A 20,124-nucleotide genomic window follows, 5' to 3' on the forward strand; every position below is an offset into this window, starting at 1 on the left:
TTCATGATCAATTTAACTACCAGCGCATGAGTACAGTTCCTTAGTTCTTTCATTGTAAGGTCTGTGGGTGAGTGTTGCATAGGCATGGTGTCAGTTAACTATTTGTTAAACAGCTAGTGCATTTGTGAACTTGTGTGAATCCTCTGCCCAGGCACTACAAATTATCTTACAGTAGCAATGATGTTTTTGTACATCAGTGGGTGCACCACGGGGAGTTGCTGATCTTTAAAAATGATGTTGCTTTGAGTTGTTATAATTTTACCCTAGATGCGTGAATGAGATCTGAAGGAAGCTTCTTAGCTGCATGACAAAGTAGAAAATTTGTCCAAGTTCTCTAGCTTCATCCTTTGTTGTACTTGCATAGGCTTAATTACAGATCGTTATACCTTTTGGAAGTGGAAAGAGTGACTTGCAGTCATAACGTCGTACCATAGAATGATTTGTCTCTAAATGTACAACAGTGGTATTAGACTTCTGGCTTTGTATAACAATTGTGTGGCCTATAAGATGTGAAGGATGACTTTGAATATTTACCTCAGCTTTTCTTACTGTATTTTAGAAGTCTGAGCGAATATCACTTGAAAGGTATTCAAAACTTTACAAATTATTATTCTTTCCCTAAGCTCTGCTCCTGAGCTATTGCTTGGATCAGAGTGAGAGAAGACTACAACTTGGTGATCACTAAGAATGGGAGATTTTTCTTCTGAGGAAAAAACACTGGAAATACATGGTTATAACTTATAACTATTATTTGTTAGTCCTCTAATAGGAGCTTTTAAGTATAGCACCTGTTTTAGAACATAAATCTAGCCATATGGCAGTGCATTTTTGTATCTGCAAGTAGGAATCTCAGCTGCTTTAGACTAAAAGTGGTGTTCCTTTTTCCAAAATTAGAAGGTAGAAGACACGTCTGGTGAGGAAGAGTGGACAATACAACCAGTGCTTGCCAGGCATGTAATAAATGCAGTTGCAGATAAATGGACATCAAGAAATGATAGCTGCCTGTAAAAGATTAATGAAATGGTCTGTAATGAATCTCTGCCTTAAGTTAGCCATTTGCTGTGAGCCTCCTGGAACTTAGGAGCTGGAGGGTTAGGTGTGAAAGAAGGTGACTTAAAAATAATGCAGCCCTCCAAACCAAAGGAACTATACCCCAAACTCTATGGTATCTTTATGTGTATATGTGAAATCACTAAAAAACAAACAAGCAGAAAAACCTCAACAGCTACTGGTTCATGGTTGTGTGCTAAACATAACTTTTTGCCAGACTATATAAAATACAAAAAATTAACAACTTCTGATGTCGAGGAGACTGTCCTCAGAAAATTTCTTGGATGCACACGCACATTCTCACTCTGCTCTAGTGCAAACTCTTAGAAAGAAAAAACAGTTTGCTTTGGATAAGCTGGCAGTTTTGACACAGCCTAGTGTCTGGCTACTTGTCTGAAATTACCTGAGCCTTCAGAGTCCGGGAACATTCATGTTTTCAACTGCAGCACTGGTATTTCTGGGGAAAGTAGTATTTGCTCAGAAAAATGGTTATGTGAAAGAAGCCTAAGTGAGTTCAGTAACCACCAATTGAAGGCACTCTTCTTAGAGCAGTTCCCAATCTCTCATGTTTCCTGCCACTTTCTTCTTGCTTTATTAGATTGCCTTCAGAGAAACAAGCTACCATAGAGTGCTCTGGCATCCTACATGCTAATTCCTATAGACTCAGACTTGCAATGCTTTGGCACTTAGAAAATACACCCCATTACAGAACTGGCTCTCTCTAAATAAGACCTAGCTAAAATTTGGATTCTTTACCTGGAAGATGTTTATTCAATTCTAGATGTTTGTTGTTGAACTGCCTATTTCATGATGGCAGTCTGAGATTATAGCTACTGAAGACAGGAGTGTTAACCAGTTCAGCTATTATGGATAAAGATCATGCAAGCACGTATGGACACTGTTATTAGTGGCAAAACCACATTTCTGTTAGATTATTTTATTTGAATTAATCCTGGGAATATTTTATGTGTGTGTACAATGTCTAAATTTGCTAGACCTGAATATGGCTGCAGAATGCCCTGCCAGCATTTTTCCAATAGTATTCTTGCACTGCTGGAACAGTCTGAGTGTGGACTTGGCTGGGTGAGGTGAGACTGACTCAGAGAGCTGCCTTCTGTTATTTTATTCTTTCAAAAACCGGTATTTTTTATGTACATAAAGATACTGAATACTCATATATCTCTTTTCATACATCACAAGATGTAAAAATCCAGATAGGAAAAACAGTTTTGCCCTATTTCACAGATTTTTGAAATTCCCTCAAAATATTAATTTTAATGGAAACAAATGGAAGTGATGTTGAGTATGAAATTCGGTTTTGCCATCAGTGTTTTTCTGTGGAGGGAAAAAAACCTGTCGTATTAGAACCACAGCTGAACTTTAGAAACAGACTATTTAACACAGCGGGTGGTGAGAGACTTCTTGATTTCTACCTGAACTGTGTACCTATTGTTATATCTCAACTGTCAATGGCTTCATAGTTTTCTAATTTATACAAGTCAAACAATTATTGTAGCATGTTTTTTCTGTGGTCTTGTTGGGATATCAATAGTAACCAGCAGGTTCATGATATGCTGTTCGAGGTGCTTGGTGGGTTGCAGTTTGGATTTAGACCATGAATGCATTTGTGTGGATTTATGACAGTTTCAAATGTGGGGTCCTCTCTGCGTTACAATGGGAGGTCTGGTACTGTTTTTTCAGACCATTTATGGTTTGCCTAAGGAAAGGCAATTTCAGTCCACGTCCATATGTCAATCTATGGAGATGATATGCAGCATTATACTGCTCTGAGGCAAGAAACAGTATGCTGCTTTTGGCCAAGGGATCTAGGGGAGAGATTGTAAAGCTTGCACCAGATAAAAGATCTGCCCGTCTTGAACTAGTCTTAAAATCAGCCTAAATCATTCTTTATCCTTTAACATTGAAATAAATAATTGTTTCCACATCTTTTTTTTTTTTTTTTTTTTTTTTTAAAGCATTAGTGTATGAAGAAGCTCATGTATACTTAATGTTAGAGGCTTTTCTGAAGTTGCATCAGATCTGTTTGGCTTGGTGATGTTTACCAACTCTAAATACTTAGTTTGATTTCTGGGGCAGTGCTGAGAGTTAAATATATCAACAGCAGACTTCATGAAAGTAAGGTCCGTTCAACTCCTGCCTGTACAGTCCCTTATCGAAGCTGTCATGCAGCATGGCTGATGGCAGAATCTATTCTAAGTGAGAAATGCCAATAAAATACAAAAACACAGCCCTTCTCTAGCATCTTCTTTGCGTGTCAACTGGAGTGAACTGAAATTTTGTTTTCTTTTGTGATTTTTCTCCTTTATTGCTGAAAGGGTATGTTTTATAATTTAAAAATAAAACCAAACAAAAAAACCCAAACCCAGATTCAGTCATATGTAAGGGCTAATGCAGTGGTGATAGTAATATGAATAGCTTGCTACAATAAGATTTGTTTCTTTGTAATAAAAGTGCTTACAGGTGTTTTGTGCTCCTGTATACGTTGATTTCTTTTTTTTTGTGTGTGTGTGTTTTTCCTCTCATGCTACTCAAATGTTTCATGTTTTAAGCTATCAAGGTAATTTGGTATCAGTGGAAGGACCCTTACGTTTTGGTGCTATTAGTATTTTATTACCCCCTCCTCACTGTGTTCTCAAGAACTTTGTTGGAACACCTTTTAAAGATGTGAAAAGTGGTAACAATTTATATTTCGTGTCTGATCTGTCTTTGGCATCAGTGACATTAACACAGTTGGTTGGGGGCAGGGTAGTATTTGGCACAAGCTGAACTTTGATGACATTATTTCTTAAAGGCAGAAATTTTGGATTTAAATTGTATTTTAGGATGGTAGTAATTAGTAGTAGAAAAACTAACTATTTCACACTAATTAAAAATTTGCCAAAGTTTGGATCAATGCTTGATTTGTTTCCCTTGTCAGACCTGCTTTGTCTGTAACTGGGAAGCTTGTTTTAGGATTACTGCTCTGGAGAATCTTTCAGCCAGATTGCTCAGAGTCATAATGAAGGCAGGAGCTTCCAGAGCAGTGAGGAGGTTTGCCAGGCTACTTTCCTCGTGGGGCTGTAGGTTCTTCAGTGTGAAAACATCTGTGTAATCAGCAAAAAATGTTTTGGGGTCTTAAATGTTTTCTGTAGGTAACATAATGTAGGAAACTTACCTTCACTAGTTCGCTCCAGTGCTCTCGCTGCTCCACAAGTTATTTTTAACTTAAAATCAGCAGTTCAGTAAGCCTAGCTAAAATGCATTGGATGTTGTCTCGAGTCTTGGCATAGGTGGTAAATTTAGTCAGTCTTGAGGAAGACAGATGCTTTATTGTGGGGAGAGAAAGATCATCCATGTACCATAGTACTCTGGTGTTTTAATGTTCTTTAGAGGCCACGGATGCTGCAGAGCAGTAAAGACATCTTTTTATTTACTCTTGTTGTACTTATGCTACTAGCTGGATGGGTTCACCAGATTCAGCGCACACACTACTTGACAGAGCCAAGTTATCCAGGTAGAATAAAAATAAACTGCCTACGCAAAGTATGGTCTCTGCTTCCCCAAGCCTTGGTTGGGGTGGAGGGGATGGCAGCTGCTTCTGGGAGGAAGGGAGGCTTCCCTCGGTCTCTGGCTGTCTGGTGTCTGCATTCTCAGCCATCACGAATGTTTTCTTTTTGCAGATGACACGATTGGTGCTGCCCGGCATGCTGGAAAGGTGAGTCACGCTAACACTATCCAGACAAAGTCATCATTATTTATAGGGGAGAATCCTTTCTTGAAAAATTCATTACTGTGACTAATCAGCCTAGTCTCCATGTTTTAATGGCAGAGTAATGCTGGGTGAGTCACGCTGATGGTGCATGAATCATCAGACGGTGGAAGCCTTTTCCACTCGATTCCCTTTTTATTTTTCCTCTCCCTTCTCCACTGTTGTGGTGATTCCTTTTAGAACAGAATTAAAAAGCCTGTCTGACTCATCAGCACTAACTCAACAACCTGCTATTCTGAGGGGGTGGTTACAGTTCCTGGGAATAACCTTCTTAAGGCTATTTCTCTAAGTCATTGTAAGTAAAATGGATGCAAAGAATATGTTTTCATTATACAGTAGGAGGTATATTGAGGAAAGGCTGTGATCATTTGGAAAAGTAGAATTGGAGACCAGCTCTTTAAAATAAGAGTTAATGCACACCACTGTCGCTGTGGAAGACGTGTACTGACTTCCTAGCTAGCTCCCAGGTAAAACTAAAAGGTGCACAGTTTCCATGTAGTCCCTCCAGGCTGTTTTCTGGCTGATGTCGACTGTCCCAGGCCGTTCGCCATCTCTGTTGCGGTGCTAACCCCGGCTTGCTGGGGGTTGCCCTAGGTCAGGTCTGAGCTATGCTGTCAATACTGAGGAAAGCTGTGTAGAACCATGCGTGACAGTCACCACGGTATTGCCTCCAAATGAATACTGTAGGAGGAGCATATATATGGGGCAAACCTCCAAATCTGATGAAGATTAAGAAAAAAAAATTGCTGCTACTTGTATCATCCCACTATCTGTGAGTCTTCATTGCAGATTGGGATTCAGTTATTCAAGTGTTGCACCGACGCAGAGCAAATGTTTCACATCTAAAACAAAGTTTCTTCATGGGTACGAACTGTCAGAGCTAGCGGTCAGTATGGGAGTTGGTGTCTAGCACATCGGGGTGATGGTGAGCTTAGATTTTTAGTTAAACAATCAGGAGATAAGAATGAATTTATTTCATGTAAAGGAACGTGAATTAGAAAGGAAGACCCAAGACAGAGCTCTGGGGCAGAGGTGTAATATTTCCCAATACAGCTGGAGTAGAGGATGAGGATTATAGTACAGTGGTGGTAGCTACTTAGGGCTTCTAAGTCAAAAGTTACTCCTTGCCCATGTACTATTATTGACAGGTAAAGGGACCTGCCTTTGTGAAACTATTGCCCTCTGAAGATGCCAACATGACCAAAGCCACTCTGCTTTTGAAGGATTTAATGTTGTTTTGTTATAATTTTTGGAACTTTGAAGCTCTAACAATTTCTTGCCTCAGTTTCTTCTTTGAAGAAATGTCGTAGTTATCCCTTTGGCAGAGTTGATCTCTTCAGCTTCTCAGGACAGAATGATGTATACTCTACTTATAAAATATCCTGTGTATGTTTTTCTGTTACATATTAACATGGGTAAGATGATTTGAAAGGCAGCAAACCAGGATCCTGCTGACTTCTGGTTCTGACTACCCTTGAGCACACCATGTCATGTTTCTTCTCGCTTTTCCTAACTACATGATTACCTCAGGAATCTCAAGGATCAGTAAGAGGCTTGGAAAGAAAAGGTTAACAGTGGTTTAAAAAAAAAAAAAAAAAAAGAGTAAAGTACACATCTCGAACTTTTTACTGTGTGTGAGGAGCCACTTTAAATGATTGCTCCATTTGAATGAAGGCCTTGGTTTCTGTCCCAGGGAAAAATATTTGACAAAGCTTCCATTTTCTGTTTGGTTTTGTGAAGTCAGTTGGGTTTGCAGTGCACAGCAGCAATGTCTGCAGCTGCCAACTCCTGCATAGTCATAGCTCACAGGCCATTAACACCACTAAAGAGTCTGTAACCACAGGAGAACGTGGCTGTCCAGCGAATCCAAGGGCATGAATGAATGGTAGCTATACTCAGCTGCTCTTTGGGCCAACCATAAATTTCTCACATGGGACCATGGGTTAGGAAAAAGGGCTCCAGGCTCTAAGAATAAAACTAGACTAGGAATCCCATCGTTATTCCTCACTTGTTCAAGGAGGATAGCATGTTGAATATATAGATGTGGCGGAGCACGCTAGAGCATCTTGCAACTAGCTATAGTGCATGCTTTTACATATTTGAATGTGGTTTTATGGCAATATGTTACAAGACAAATAAAGAAATAGAGCAGACTTTACATGCTTTGCATCCAGGTCCATGAGGAGAAAACACAACTGCATCTTGGTGTGTCTGTTACTTTTAATTGATAATAAACATAGCAGCATTAAATGAATGCCACTTCTGGTAATGGCGTTTAGTTTCTCTGCTGTGGCTCCTCTCCTGTACTCTGAACACTTAAAATGACAATTTATAATCCGCAGCTTCCTATTACACTTAAATGAGCAGTTCCTCTGTAAATTTTCAGGCTCCCGTCTAAGGTGGGAGACTCATGGAACTGAAAATCAAGGCTTGAATGTCTTTGGAAACAAAAAAACCCAACAACAACAAAAATCAGTTGACTGTTTCTAGACAAATATCAAACTATGGTATTTATTGCCAGGGAAGTAGCAAGTGCATAATTACATTACAGAGGAAGCTTGCTCTTTCCACTTGGCGTGCAGCTGGAGCAGGCGCTGGTTGCCACAGCAACAGGGAGATGGCTAAATATAGCCTCCCCGGTGCTGGACCACTTAAGGTAGAATGATGGGGAGGTGTGAGGGTGTGGGCCTGGCTCTCTTCATCTTAACCAACTTTTTTTTTTTTCTTTCTTTTTTTTTCTCCCCTTTAACTGCACAGTTGAGTTGGATGGAGCCAAAATTTCTTTTTGCTGCATGGATGCTCATGTAGTTCTTCAGCTCCCTCACTAAAAACATTTCTTCTGCAATTCGTCTAAGAAACAAAATTGTAATTGGAGTCATTGGAAGTGTTCCCCCTACACGCATGCTTCTCAGTTTCCTTTTATCTGGTGGTTTTAAGTTACAAGTTTTTAAGGCCAGGACTGTTTTCTTTATAAAGAAAAAACACAAACCACAAAACCCACAGTGACATTGACTGCTTCAAAGAGACCAATGCATGGAGCTTCTGCAAGGGGCTGCTATTAATTTGTTGTGTTTCCAAGAGGGTTTTCTTCACTGCGTCAGACCATTAATTTACTGCACCTAGATGATGGTCACTACTCCTGCTGGGAAGTTGCAGTCTAACTAGATGCTGCAAGACCTACGCTTTACAGCCTGAATGCCAGCCTCTCTTCTAAAGCTTCAGCTTGTTTCATAAGCATGAGGCTCATGTTTATCCATATAAATGCTTACCCTTTTTTGAATCCTGTTAAGCTTTTGTCCTCAATTAAGTTTTGTGGCAAGTACTCCCATAGTCTGAATATGGGAAGAGCACTTCCTTTTATCGGATCTAAATTTCAGTCTTTCATTTAAATAAATGTCATCTTTCTTTTGTATTCTAAGAGGATAAATCAAGATCTCGATCTTTGTCATTCATTAGTCTGTATACTCTTATCATGCCTGCTCTTAATAGTCTCTTAAATAGCTAAATTCAACGAATCTTTTCACCTCATCAATGTATCAGGTTTTTTTCTTTTTTCCCCTCTCTTAAATCATCAGGTTCTTAATATTTGTCCTATATTTGGAGGGATTAAAGTGTTCCATAGACTGTAATACAAGATTTCAGTGGTGGTGGATCTGTCGCTGCCATTCCCACCATCCTGTTCTTTGGTTGGTTTTGGTGATGGCTGCACAAAAGAGAACTCCTTGTGGACTTTGTTCAGGTTTTCCAGGGAGCTGATAGTTGATTTATAGTCCTGCAAGGTTTGTGATTAAGTCACGTTATTTTCTTTAGTATGCATTGTTGGTTTTGTTAATACTGATTTTTCATCTGCCATTCTGTAGTCTGTTCACATAGCAGTCTGAGCTCTTTAAAAAGTTCCTTATAGTATTCTCCAATCTGGTAATCTCTTAAAAACTACACGAATACTCATTTCACTGCTAATCCCCATTTGAGCTCATGAATAAATATCACAAGCACCACCTGTCTTGATATGAAAAACTTCTGGCATCCACTGTTAACCTTTTGCTGTTGTGAAAATTCATTACTAATTTGTGGTCTTATTTTCTCCATACTACATATTTTGATCCACAATTCTACTTTACTTCACTAACCAGGCCTTGCAGATAACTCCTGAAAAATAGAACAAACTTTGGCAAAGGTGTTTGAAATCCTGAATGACTGAAATGATTCTTTTCTGTCATGTTAGCCATCTCATTTCTAGAGGCGAATCAATCACAGATTTAATTCACACTTGTATCATGGCAGCAGCCATGTTGGTTTGAATCTATTGTCATGATTTTCAAAGAGCTACATTGTTTTAGTTTTTAATGGTCACTTAAACTCAATTGTTTGTTTTTAAGATGATTACTTAAATCATTGTGGCAGCAGTGGGATAGGGTATACCTAGATGAATAAACATGATGAGAAACTCATATGTGAATCCGCAGGAGTTGAGCTGCATGATGCCTACTTGCATGAATGTTCTCACTCTGCACTAAACATGGCATATTTAGTATGTTCAGGTAAACTGGCTTGAAGTTACTACAGGGTAAGAAGAAGCAGAGATGCTTCTTTCACTGTGTTGGACTGTCTGGTAGCACCTTCTAACAGCATACTTGCCCTAACTTGCCTGAAGCTTTTAAAACTAATTCTTCTTTCTACCTAGCACTAAATAATATGACTGGGTTTGTATGTAAAACTAGTCTCAGGAATAGACACGCTTAAAATCAGTCAGTGGTTTGGGAAATCCAGGAGTCTTACTTTCTGTCCTACCTGCACATGCTTTAGAAGTGCTTGGCAGAGCAGGTGGTAGCTAATTTCAGACTGGTACCCTTACTGAAATATTATTGTGGAATACCTTCACTGTTACTGTAATACAGCTGTAAAACAATTCTTATCTTCTGTAGTCATCCACTGAATATCTTCCATACTGTATTAAAACACTTCTGTATTTGAGCAGTAGAGTCGGATACTTCCTATCTTGAAGATCCATCATAAAGTAACATTTAGAAGATGAAAGGGATTATCAAAGTGTAAACTATACAACAAACTTGTGTTGCCATTTCTGACACCTTAGCCCAAGATTTAGAAGTTGCCTGTTGGACTTATGCTGGCTTCACTCAATCGGTTTCGCATAGTTTAGCCCAGTGTGTGTGTGTATATGTATGGAGTTTGATTCTCTTGCTGTATTGACCTTGGAGTTGTTCCTGATTTATACCAGCTGCTTGAGTACTTATATTGTGCTTAAAGTCATATTAGTAAGTTTCAATTTAGGATTTGGTTGGGATTTTTAAACAGACCTTAATCTCAGTTGCATTCTAAAGGTTTTCTTTTGGCTTGCAGTAATTTTCTGAAATGTGAAAGATGTTTCCTTTATTTCATGATAATGTATCTTCGCTGCCTTTCAGATCAAAAGGGGTAGTCCTGAATATCTCCTCAGCTGCTGGGATGTATCCAACTCCACTGCTGACTCTTTACTCTGCAACCAAGGTAAGTGTTCTTTTCCACACTGAAATCAAGTGTCAAACGTAAGCCAACACTACAGGAATAAATGTTTTGGTGTCCATCTAGTGGTGCTTTCATGAACTAAAAGTACAGAGTTTCTAGCTTAAATTTTTCCAATAGTGGAAGCTGGAGGGTCAAGAGAAAAATCAGTACAAGGGTTTACTGGCACAGAAACAACTATTTTATGTATTTCATCATGCATTCTACTTTTACATGGAAAAGGATGCTAGTGTACCAAGCAAGCTTAGTGTGAGGTTGAGAAAGGACATTGAGTTTAACACACTTTTTTATTTTGACTTTGAAGCTTTTTTCTCTGATCTTACTGAAGATGTGTATCTTCAATATATATGTATATATATTTATTTAAGTAGGTCTCTTCTGGTGCTTGCTGGAAGCAAACATTTGTCCTCCTTTTTTATTAGTTGCCTTAAGTTTAGCACTTCAGGTAAAAGAAAGTATAGAGCTCTAGGGCCTTGCCATTACCAAATAGTCAACTTCCCTTGGTCTGCTGACCATACATCCTGCTAACGTAGCCTAGTATGTCATTTGCTGTTCTTGCAGTGAGTGGATTATTGGCTTATCTTCTCCCTGGCAGCCACCATATATTCCAGGATCTTTTCAGCAGGGCTGCTATTTGACCAAAATTAAGGCATGGCGTTATCCCACTCTGTATGCAGAACTTTGCACTTCACTCTGTGCCAGTCAAGAAATCTCACAATGTTTAACAATAATCAAGTTTATCAGGGTCTCTCTGGACTGAAGCTCTGTCGTGTCAGCCGTTCCATCTAATGTTGTCGTCTGCAAATTTGCTGAGGGTGTGCTCTGTGTCATCATCTAGGTTGCTGATAGGAGATACTGAAGAATATGGGCTTCAGTATTGATCTGTAGGGCTCTCTGCTTGTTATCAGCCAGATGTCAAGCTATTAATCATGGCCCTTCGAGCCTGGTGGTCCAGCCAATTTTCAGTCTGGCCAGCAGTTTGTCCTTTCAGCACATATCTGCTTGACTTCTAAATGATAATGCTGCAGAACATGGTGTTAAAAGCTTTACTGAAGTGAAAATACATCTCATGCATAGAGTTTATATATATTAAAAAAATCTGTTTCCCTCCTCTACAAAGCTAGTCCATTCCGTTGTAGAAAGTAATTTAGTTGGTCAAACAAGATTTGCTGTTGATAAATCTGTTGACTGTTTCTGATATATCTTCTTGTTCTTTATGTGCTTGGAAATTAATTCCAAGAGGAGGGCTCCATGATCTTTCCACAAACTGAGTTAAAGCTGATGGGATCATTCTTGCCTTTTCAAGGAGGGATATGTTAGCCCTCTTCCAGTTGTTAAAGACCTCCCCTAGTTTCCATAGCTTTTCAGATATTGTAGGCAGCAGACTTGTGTACATATGGACTAGTTCTTTCAGCACTCTTGAGTGAATCGAGGGTGGCTCCATGGATTTGAATACATCCAGCTTCTCTGAGTAGTCCCTAAATTGTTGCTGCCTCTGCCTATCCTTTTCATTAAACAAAACCGGTGCATTGAGAGAGGCATATGAGCAGACTTTGGCTGTGCAAAGGCAAGAGAAGTGTTGAATAACTTAACATTTTTCTATCCTTTATCTCTAGGTTGTCTCCCTCATCCATCAACAGATGCCCATTTCTCTGAAATTCCTTCTGAAACTAGTGTACCTGTAGGATCCTTCACTGCTACCCTTAATGTCCTTTGCTAGTCTTTTCCTACCTTGGATTTTATTCCTAAGTACCCAATAATGTTTTATGTTTCTCTTTTGTTTACTTCTCCTTGTTTCTGTCTCTCACATGCTCATTTTTTGTTCATCAAGAAGCTCTCCACTTAGCCAAACATTCCTTTTACTGAAATTTCCAGTCTTCCTCCATAATAGGCTGGTTTATTTTACCAGTTCATAAGTTACTACTCTAGATCTACATTTCATGTTAAATTTATCTGCTCTGGTTTCTCTGTGTCACTGGGACAGTTTTGACTTTCTGGAGCTGGTCTTATTTTTTTTCCAAAGGTACTTACAGGGGCTTTTAAAATGTTCCCCTGAAAGATCTCTAGTTAATGCCATAGAGACAGAATACGGGTACACAGTATGGAACTGAAGTACATGTGATAAAACTAAATGCAAGAGACATTTACACGGGTATTAAAGCAGTATGGCACTACAGCTTTTTAAGGTGCACCTGGTAATTACCTTAAATACTTCAAGGATTTCAGAGTCTAAGCAGAACCTTGACAGGATGAAGAAACCTTCAGTAGTGTCATTCATGTGAGAACAGACCTACGTTTCCTCTAGACTCTCAGTGACGTCTTTGTATTTCCAGAAAGGAATTGATGCACACTATTTTATTCATACTAAAGACAGGGATATTTAAGTTTAGAAATCATGAAAGACTGAATTAGTTTTAGCTGATAAAATTTGCTCTTGAAATAGCTGTTTCCTGAGAGCACAGTTCTTTGTTTTAATATGAAAGGTCACTTTCGTTGTGGCATTGCCTTCAGCTTTATGGAATGAATTGAGCTTCTGATTTTAGTGATAATATGCCTTACACTGTGTTGGTTAGTCTTTTTTCAATAAGAATCTCAAATATTTCTTCCCCTCCTCCCAAGAAACTCAATTACAGGTTAAGTAGTCTGCCTATTCTCAGCACTGCTCATCTTCTACCACAGCAAGATTAGTAAGCATGAAAGTGACTCCCCTAAGTAGCTATAGAAAGACTGTATCTGCAATTTCTAGGGTTTTTTCCTCATCTGTATAGAGAGGGTTTAAAGCATAGTACCCTTCAGGTCTAAGTCAATGGCTTTGGCTAATTAGCAGGAACAGACGCAGTCTAACTCTTTAACCTTCCCATGGAGAATTCCCTACTTTACAATGAAACGAGACACTTTTAAAGGAATCATAGTCCTATTTTTTGACAGGTTTACCTATCTACCTGTGCTCATACTAATGAGAAGTGAAATACGAGTCTGTCCCCCTGCCCCACCTTTTAGTATTTGGGTTTGTTACTGGATATCCAAGGAGAAGAAATTTTCTTGCATGCAATGCTTATCTGCTTATTCAGAGGATGTTTACTTAGAGAGCTTTCTTAAGACTGTTTTAAGTTAAAGGTTGTTGGGGTGCTTGAGCATTTGGAGGTGGAAAAACCCAACTTGTCTTGAAAGAAATTCTTCAAGAAGAAAAACTTCAAAGCTTATTTGGATACTGGAAGTTGCTTTTTCTTCTCATGTAAAATTAGCATTTTCTTTATTGCAAGCTCTTTGCAACCAGTAGAAATGACAGTCTTTATACTGTTTCTCCATATTTGGAGCAGTAACTGATTTCAGGACTCGTCATGTGGAAATAGTTAGAAATTTGAATGATCAAAGTACTTTGATTAACACAATATAGGTTTTTCTTTTTTTAATGTATCTTTAATAGATTATTGATACACTCTGTGCACTTATCACCCATACATCTGGCAACTGTGTTCAGGGATTGCACCAAACTATTTGCATGTCTATGCAAGTGCCTTATTGTTGCAATAGGATGGCTAGCTCACTTGAATCATTGCTGCTAGACCAGACTTTCAGAGTCTCGTTCATGTTGAGTACTGAATTTCATTAAGAACTTATGCTCGGAGGAAAGGGAGAAGGAAAGAACAGTTGAACAGAAGATAAGCTTTTTTGGTTTAATGAGCCTCCTTCTAGCTTGTACATGCAACTTGAAGACAAACAGTAAAAGGACCTACCTGCTATGCAGCAAAATCTAGTTTTCTTTCAGGTCTTGTGTATGCTCAAAAGAGTGTCTATAGAAATAGTCCAGTAGTGTGGAAGTGTTTCTGTTGCTTCTTGTGTAGGCTGAGCTCAGTGGGATGACCTTGATAGGAAAAACACTGGGCACTGCAAACTTTAAGTGCTGGTTTCAGTTAGGACTTGTGTTAATCTACTGGTGACATGGTGACCAAAGGAAGACTGTAAAGCAGGTGCAATACTAGAGTTTTGCTGTTTGTTTTGAAACTGGTCTGAAGCAACTGCTTCTTAAATACTTGAATTAATTTATTTAGTATTTATTTTAGTTTCAACATGGATAAGATAGTTTAGTTCCTTCAATTGAAGGTACTCCATTCATCCTATTTGGCTGTATTGTTTCACTAAAACAAGAAGCCCTAGCAGAACCTGATATTTTGTCTCGCTGGACTGCAGGAGGGAAAAGTGGAAAGGTGGTTTAGAAGAACGCGGGAAGGGAGAATCTACACTGGTTTGAACTGCTAAGTAGCCTTGGGTTATTAGGACAATACTTTCTCGGCATGGTTATGGAGGCGGCTGTATCAGATGTGAGGGCATCTTGAAGGCAGGTACTAGCATCCACCTTTTTCACTTCTTTAAACTTCTAGGCTTGTGAGTTCTAAAACTTCCAGAACTTTGGAAGAGAATCTGTGGAGTTGGACTTCAGGACTAGGAAGAGGTGTCACCATAGGGTGGCGTTTCTTAAAAGTGTAAAGGCAGAAGACAAGTATTTTAAACACTGTGTTTTAAAAACCATACACAAGAGAAACCTACTTAAATCACTCTTAAAAAGAACAAAACAAAAAAACAAGTCTAAGGAGATGATATAAGTAGTGAACAATGTGAACATACAAAGTCTTATTTTCCTTTTTTAACTGGGTTTTAAGTAACAAATCTAGTTCCTTTTCCTTCTAAATTAAAAAGGGTTTTATTTGTTTAGATTGAGCCTCACTTCTGTAAAAATACTGTGTAAGCACAGGGTTTCTATTCAGATGCCATTGCTCTAATATGCAAAGGTCCTTTGAAAACCTGAGGGTTTTTTACTTTGAAAACAGTAAACTCTAAATAGTAATTCAAATATGCTTACAAAACCCTGCAAACTATAGTTTCCATTTTAATGTGTAGCATGCTGCATGTTTCCCTTCTTTTCTCTCTAGGCTTTCGTGGATTACTTCTCCCGAGGCCTTCATGCAGAATACAAAAGCAAGGGCATCATTGTGCAGGTGAGTAGCGTTTGTTTCATGTAAGTGTGGTTACCACAGCAACATTGGTGTCTTGGTAACAAAAGGGAATCAGCATGTTCTGTTATTCATGAATATATGACACAGATTAAGGATAAGGATTTCCTTTTATCCCATTAGCAGCTTTCTTAAGTTACTCTGAAACAATGCATCTTGAAGCAACAAAAAACTTGGGTTTGTGTTTTGTTTGGTTTTTTTTTTAAACTGATGGTGGTAATTGAACCTTTAAATATAAAATATTCCATAAAACTGTGTGTAACTCTGTAGAATACATCTTTATACAACTTCATCTACTGGAATGCACTTTTGGAATGCATTTCTACAAAGATTCAATGGGTAACTGCTCAAAAGACTAGAATGTAGCAGTCCTTGCGTGTTAGTGAATCAATTGCTAGTGTAAGCATAGTAGCAAGAACAAACAAAAGCCTTGAAGACCCTTTGTATGTAATGGACTGATTTAACTTTCTTTAGTACTGGGTTTCCACATTACTAATGAGTCTTGCTTTCCCCCCCCCCCATTTTTTTACCTTCCATGGTTTTAATTATTTTTGACAGAGCATAAAAGCAAACCAAGCCAGTCTCTCACAGCTTTATGGGATTTTGCTTTAATATCACTTCACATACTCTTGGTGTTTGCTTCCAAAATGTAGCTGGAATTTCCAGCGTTGGTCACAAACACTTGAGTTTTTCTTTACTTATTATACCTGTTGCTCTCCACAGCAATAGTTAGTTTGATAAAGGTGGTGTAAGATCTTACCTGTACTGTGAAGACAGTGGTGTATCTTTTTTAAATTCAGTTAGGGATCTTACGAACAGGACTAGCCTATGTCCTTGCCTGTCATTCCCCTGTTCTGTATGGTGGTTCTCAAAACTATCTGAATTCCAAAGGCCCTATGAGGAGTAAGGCACAGAGTTGTCTGCCTTATTTGTGTAATCATTAAGCATGAGAGCACAGCTTTTGTTACTGGCTAAAACCATAGAGAAGTTGTTACCAACTTAAGGCTATGTCACCTTTTTGACATGCTAGATTTTTTTTCCCTTTAAGCTTACTTAGCAAAACAAGAACTTACCACCAGGAAATGTCCTGCAGTTTAGTATCCAGATGTTTAGTCCCAGATGTTTAGTATAATGTCCTGTCCCAGTTCCTGAGAGAGGATTGTGTTAAGAAAAAAGAGAATTGTTGGGTGAGGTAATCCCATGCAGTCACTGGCCCTTTAGTGGGAACCTCATTTAAACCTAGATTTAAACCTTATACTAAACATCCTAAGGGATGCTGTTTATTTTCGGGTCTGTTGGCAGTGGAGAGGAAGCTAGCAAAGGTGGTACCTGAAAGCATTCTAACTACTGTTGTTACAGACCTTCTCGAGGACAGACTAGATGACATTAGTTTTATGCTAGTAACAGATTATAACTTGCTGTAGAAGTCCCAAAGCATAACTTCTCCTCACAGTGCTTGATGCTGTGCCCTAGCACCCTGGGATGCACCTTCAGCTAAACCAATGTGCAGCGATGAAGGATGCATAAAAAGGTAGCACTCTGAACAGGTACAGGTTCAGTACACAGTGTGGTTTGTGTGTGGTCTCAGTTCTTGAAGTGGATTAAGCTGGAGCAACTTTTGGTGTTTAATATCTTGTTACTGTCTCTTCTCACAAGGCTTTGCAAGTCTTTCCCTGGCTTCAGCCCCAAACTGTCCTGCAGTGGGTCAATTTTTACCATACTGCAAGTTCCTTACAGCTTTCCCTTCACTTTTACCCTTCTATATTACTTCTGTCTCCCAGGTGTGGTTCCAACTGTATTTCTTGCAGAGTTAGCTTCATTATCAGACAGCTGTTCTTCTGATCTGTTTCATCTACATGCGATGTGGCCCTCTTTTTAATCTGTGGTCACAGTCTCCAAATGAGACTGAAGGAACTGGTAGATATTTCTCTTTTCTACATCAATAATATGAAGTCTTCTGGTAGGATTTCTTTCTTGCTCAAGCCTACCTACAAACTGTGAGGCACAGGCTCCTTCAAGACACAGCTTCACTGGCAATATAGCTGGGTGTGGGTTTTTTGGGGGGGGTGGGTTTGGGTTTTTTTTTTCTCTTGCAGGGGGGTGTGCAGTACAATATCTAAGCTCTTCCTGTGTTTTCTCAGGTAAAGCTACTGATAGTTACCTCAGTATGAGAGTATTTAGAGACAGATGCTTGCAGGAGAAAGAAGTGTTACATCTCTGAGATGTGTTGTTCCTATGTGCATTTGTCTCTTCCCAAATTTTGTCTGAATAGTACTCTGTCAGTTTGAGAGGAGAACAAAGAAGGAGCAACTACTGTTCGTTTATGACTATGGAGTAGCTATTGAAACTGGAAAGGTAAATAACCCAGTAACTCATGCTTGGCTAAAGGCATTAAGCACGGTATGAATGTACATAGTATGGGAAAGATTTTCTAGCTTTTGGGTATGGAAGAGCTAGAAAAAAAGTTTTCAGTGTGTTACATTTCTAACATTGTAAACAGATGAAAAATTACACCTGGCTTTCTATATCAACAGTTATGTTTTCCTGTACAAAACTTCATAGGTTGTGGTAAGCTGTCTTTTTCTAACTCTCATGTTGGCTAAGGGTACTGAATTCCTGACAGCACTGCTTTTTTGCCCCTAAATGTAGACAGTGAATTGCCATTCTGAGTTATGAGGGCCTGATGACCAATAGCTGTCACAGCTTCAATTTGTTATGCTAATTTTATTGCAGTCCATGTCCTTGTCATCTTGTTCCAGCCTAAGTCAGTATAAACCACTAATGAATATTACAAGTACCTTCCTGTGAAGACTAGCTGATGTTATCTCCTTCAGGCCCTTAGGAAGACTGCATCCCCCTTAAATTCTTTGCAGTTCATCTCTCTGACCTTCAACAATATAGAGCTTTTAATTCCAGACTTGCAGTTCCAGCTGAGATCACCATTTAAAACAGTTAACTTTTACCATGCCAATACCTGCAGAGTACCACTGTGTGAAAAGCAGAAACAAAGTGCAGGTGAGGTTTTACAAGTTTCTGAAGTTCAGCCTGAAGTATATCAGTTTTGCTCAAGTGGATTGCCTTCTCTGTGGAAGCTTAGTTTTGATAGTATATAGTGGTTTTATTGCAATGTAGCCATCTTTAGATTAAAAATATATTCTTTCTGGCTGACAGGCCTACTTAATTTTACAGAGGCAGCACAGTAGTAGCATAGGTTAAAATTCTGTGTGTGTTTATATGGAAAGAGATAGGCAAAAAGAAAAGGAATGAGGAAGAAGATGACAAGGACTTCTCTCAACACTCTTTTGGAAAAATCTCTCCCTGAAAGATTTCTGCAGACTCTTCTGAAACTTTTGTTCTTTGAATATGTCTATGTCCTGGTTTCAGCTGGGATAGAGTTAACTGTCTTCCTAGTAGCTGGTACAGTGCTATGTTTTGAGTTCAGTATGTGAAGAATGTTGATAACACTGATGTTTTCAGTTGTTGCTCAGTAGTGTTTAGACTAAAGTCAAGGATTTTTCAGCTTCTCATGCCCAGCCAGCGAGAAAGCTGGAGGGGTACAAGAAGTTGGCACAGGACACAGCCAGGGCACCTGACCCAAACTGGCCAACGGTGTATTCCATACCATGGGACGTCCCATCTAGTATAGGAATGGGGAAGTGGGGGGGCGGGGAATCGGGGGGTGTCGGTCGGCGGGTGGTGAGCAATTGCACTGCGCATCATTTGTACATTCCAATCCTTTCATTATTACTGTTGTCATTTTATTAGTGTTATCATTATGATTATTAGTTTCTTCTTTTCTGTTCTATTAAACCGTTCTTATCTCAACCCACGGGTTTTGCTTCTTTTCCCGATTTTCTCCCCCATCCCACTGGGTGGGGGGGAGTGAGTGAGCGGCTGCATGGTGTTTAGTTGCTGGCTGGGGTTAAACCATGACAGTCTAAAAAATATTGCTTGTTTTTTTTTACCCCTTTCTTTTACTCCCTTTTTTTAAACTTCAGTTAGTAATTGGCATTTTCCCTCTATACTTCATTACTATGCATAGCAAAAGTGTAACAGTAAAAACTTTCACTACCTGTTTTCTTCTACCATGTCCACTATATAAAATATCAGATCACAAAATCCTGGAAGTGTTTCTTTGAAGGGATCTCTAGACAGTTGTCTAGAGCAGTAGGATTGACCAGCAGTTAGCAGTGGGATTGCTGCTAACCCTGGGTCATGGGCTAGACATGGCTTTATCCAGCCAAATCTTGAAAACCTTCAAGGGTGGGGATGCTGTGACCTCTCTGGACAGCCTGTTTGAGTGTTGTACTGCTCTCCTAGCAAAAGGCTTTCTCCCTAGTGTCCAGTCTGACAGTCCACAGCCAAAATTGACAGGTTTGCCTCTTGTTATTCTGTCTGGCATTACCAAGAAGAGTTTGGCTTTCATTTTCATAACTGACCTTGAAGTAACTTTAGGCAGGTATTGGGTCACCACCAGCCTCCTTTTCACCACACTGAACAGGCCCAGCTCTCTCTCCAGGTATTCCCAGAAGTGTGCTGTCACCAGACTAATGGCATTGCCTGCCTTCCTCAAAGCTTTTTAGCTTTCTCTACAGGTCAGCTTTGGTTGCTGCAGTTCTTTCATTTCCCCTTTATGTCCCCCACCCTCCTTTTCCCCACAAAGAAATGGAAAGAAACTTCTTTGGAAACACCTGACAGTTCAGGTCTTTTAAAAAAGTAAGGTAAAATAGGTGGTAAAATTGTGTAAACCTGCAATCAGACTTTTGGGGG

General features: G+C 39.2%; 1 protein-coding gene across 1 annotated transcript in view; it reads left to right on the forward strand.

The window, feature by feature from the left end:
• HSD17B12 (hydroxysteroid 17-beta dehydrogenase 12) overlaps positions 1–20,124 on the forward strand; it is a 92,360-nt gene that overhangs the window by 67,610 nt on the left and 4,626 nt on the right. The window contains exons 7-9 of the mRNA XM_052781919.1: positions 4,731–4,765; positions 10,246–10,327; positions 15,274–15,339. Of these exons, the coding sequence (XP_052637879.1) occupies positions 4,731–4,765; positions 10,246–10,327; positions 15,274–15,339 (183 nt within the window). The remainder of the gene's footprint in view (positions 1–4,730; positions 4,766–10,245; positions 10,328–15,273; positions 15,340–20,124) is intronic.

This window comes from Harpia harpyja, chromosome 3 (assembly GCF_026419915.1).
Source record: "Harpia harpyja isolate bHarHar1 chromosome 3, bHarHar1 primary haplotype, whole genome shotgun sequence".
Lineage (NCBI taxonomy): Eukaryota > Metazoa > Chordata > Aves > Accipitriformes > Accipitridae > Harpia > Harpia harpyja.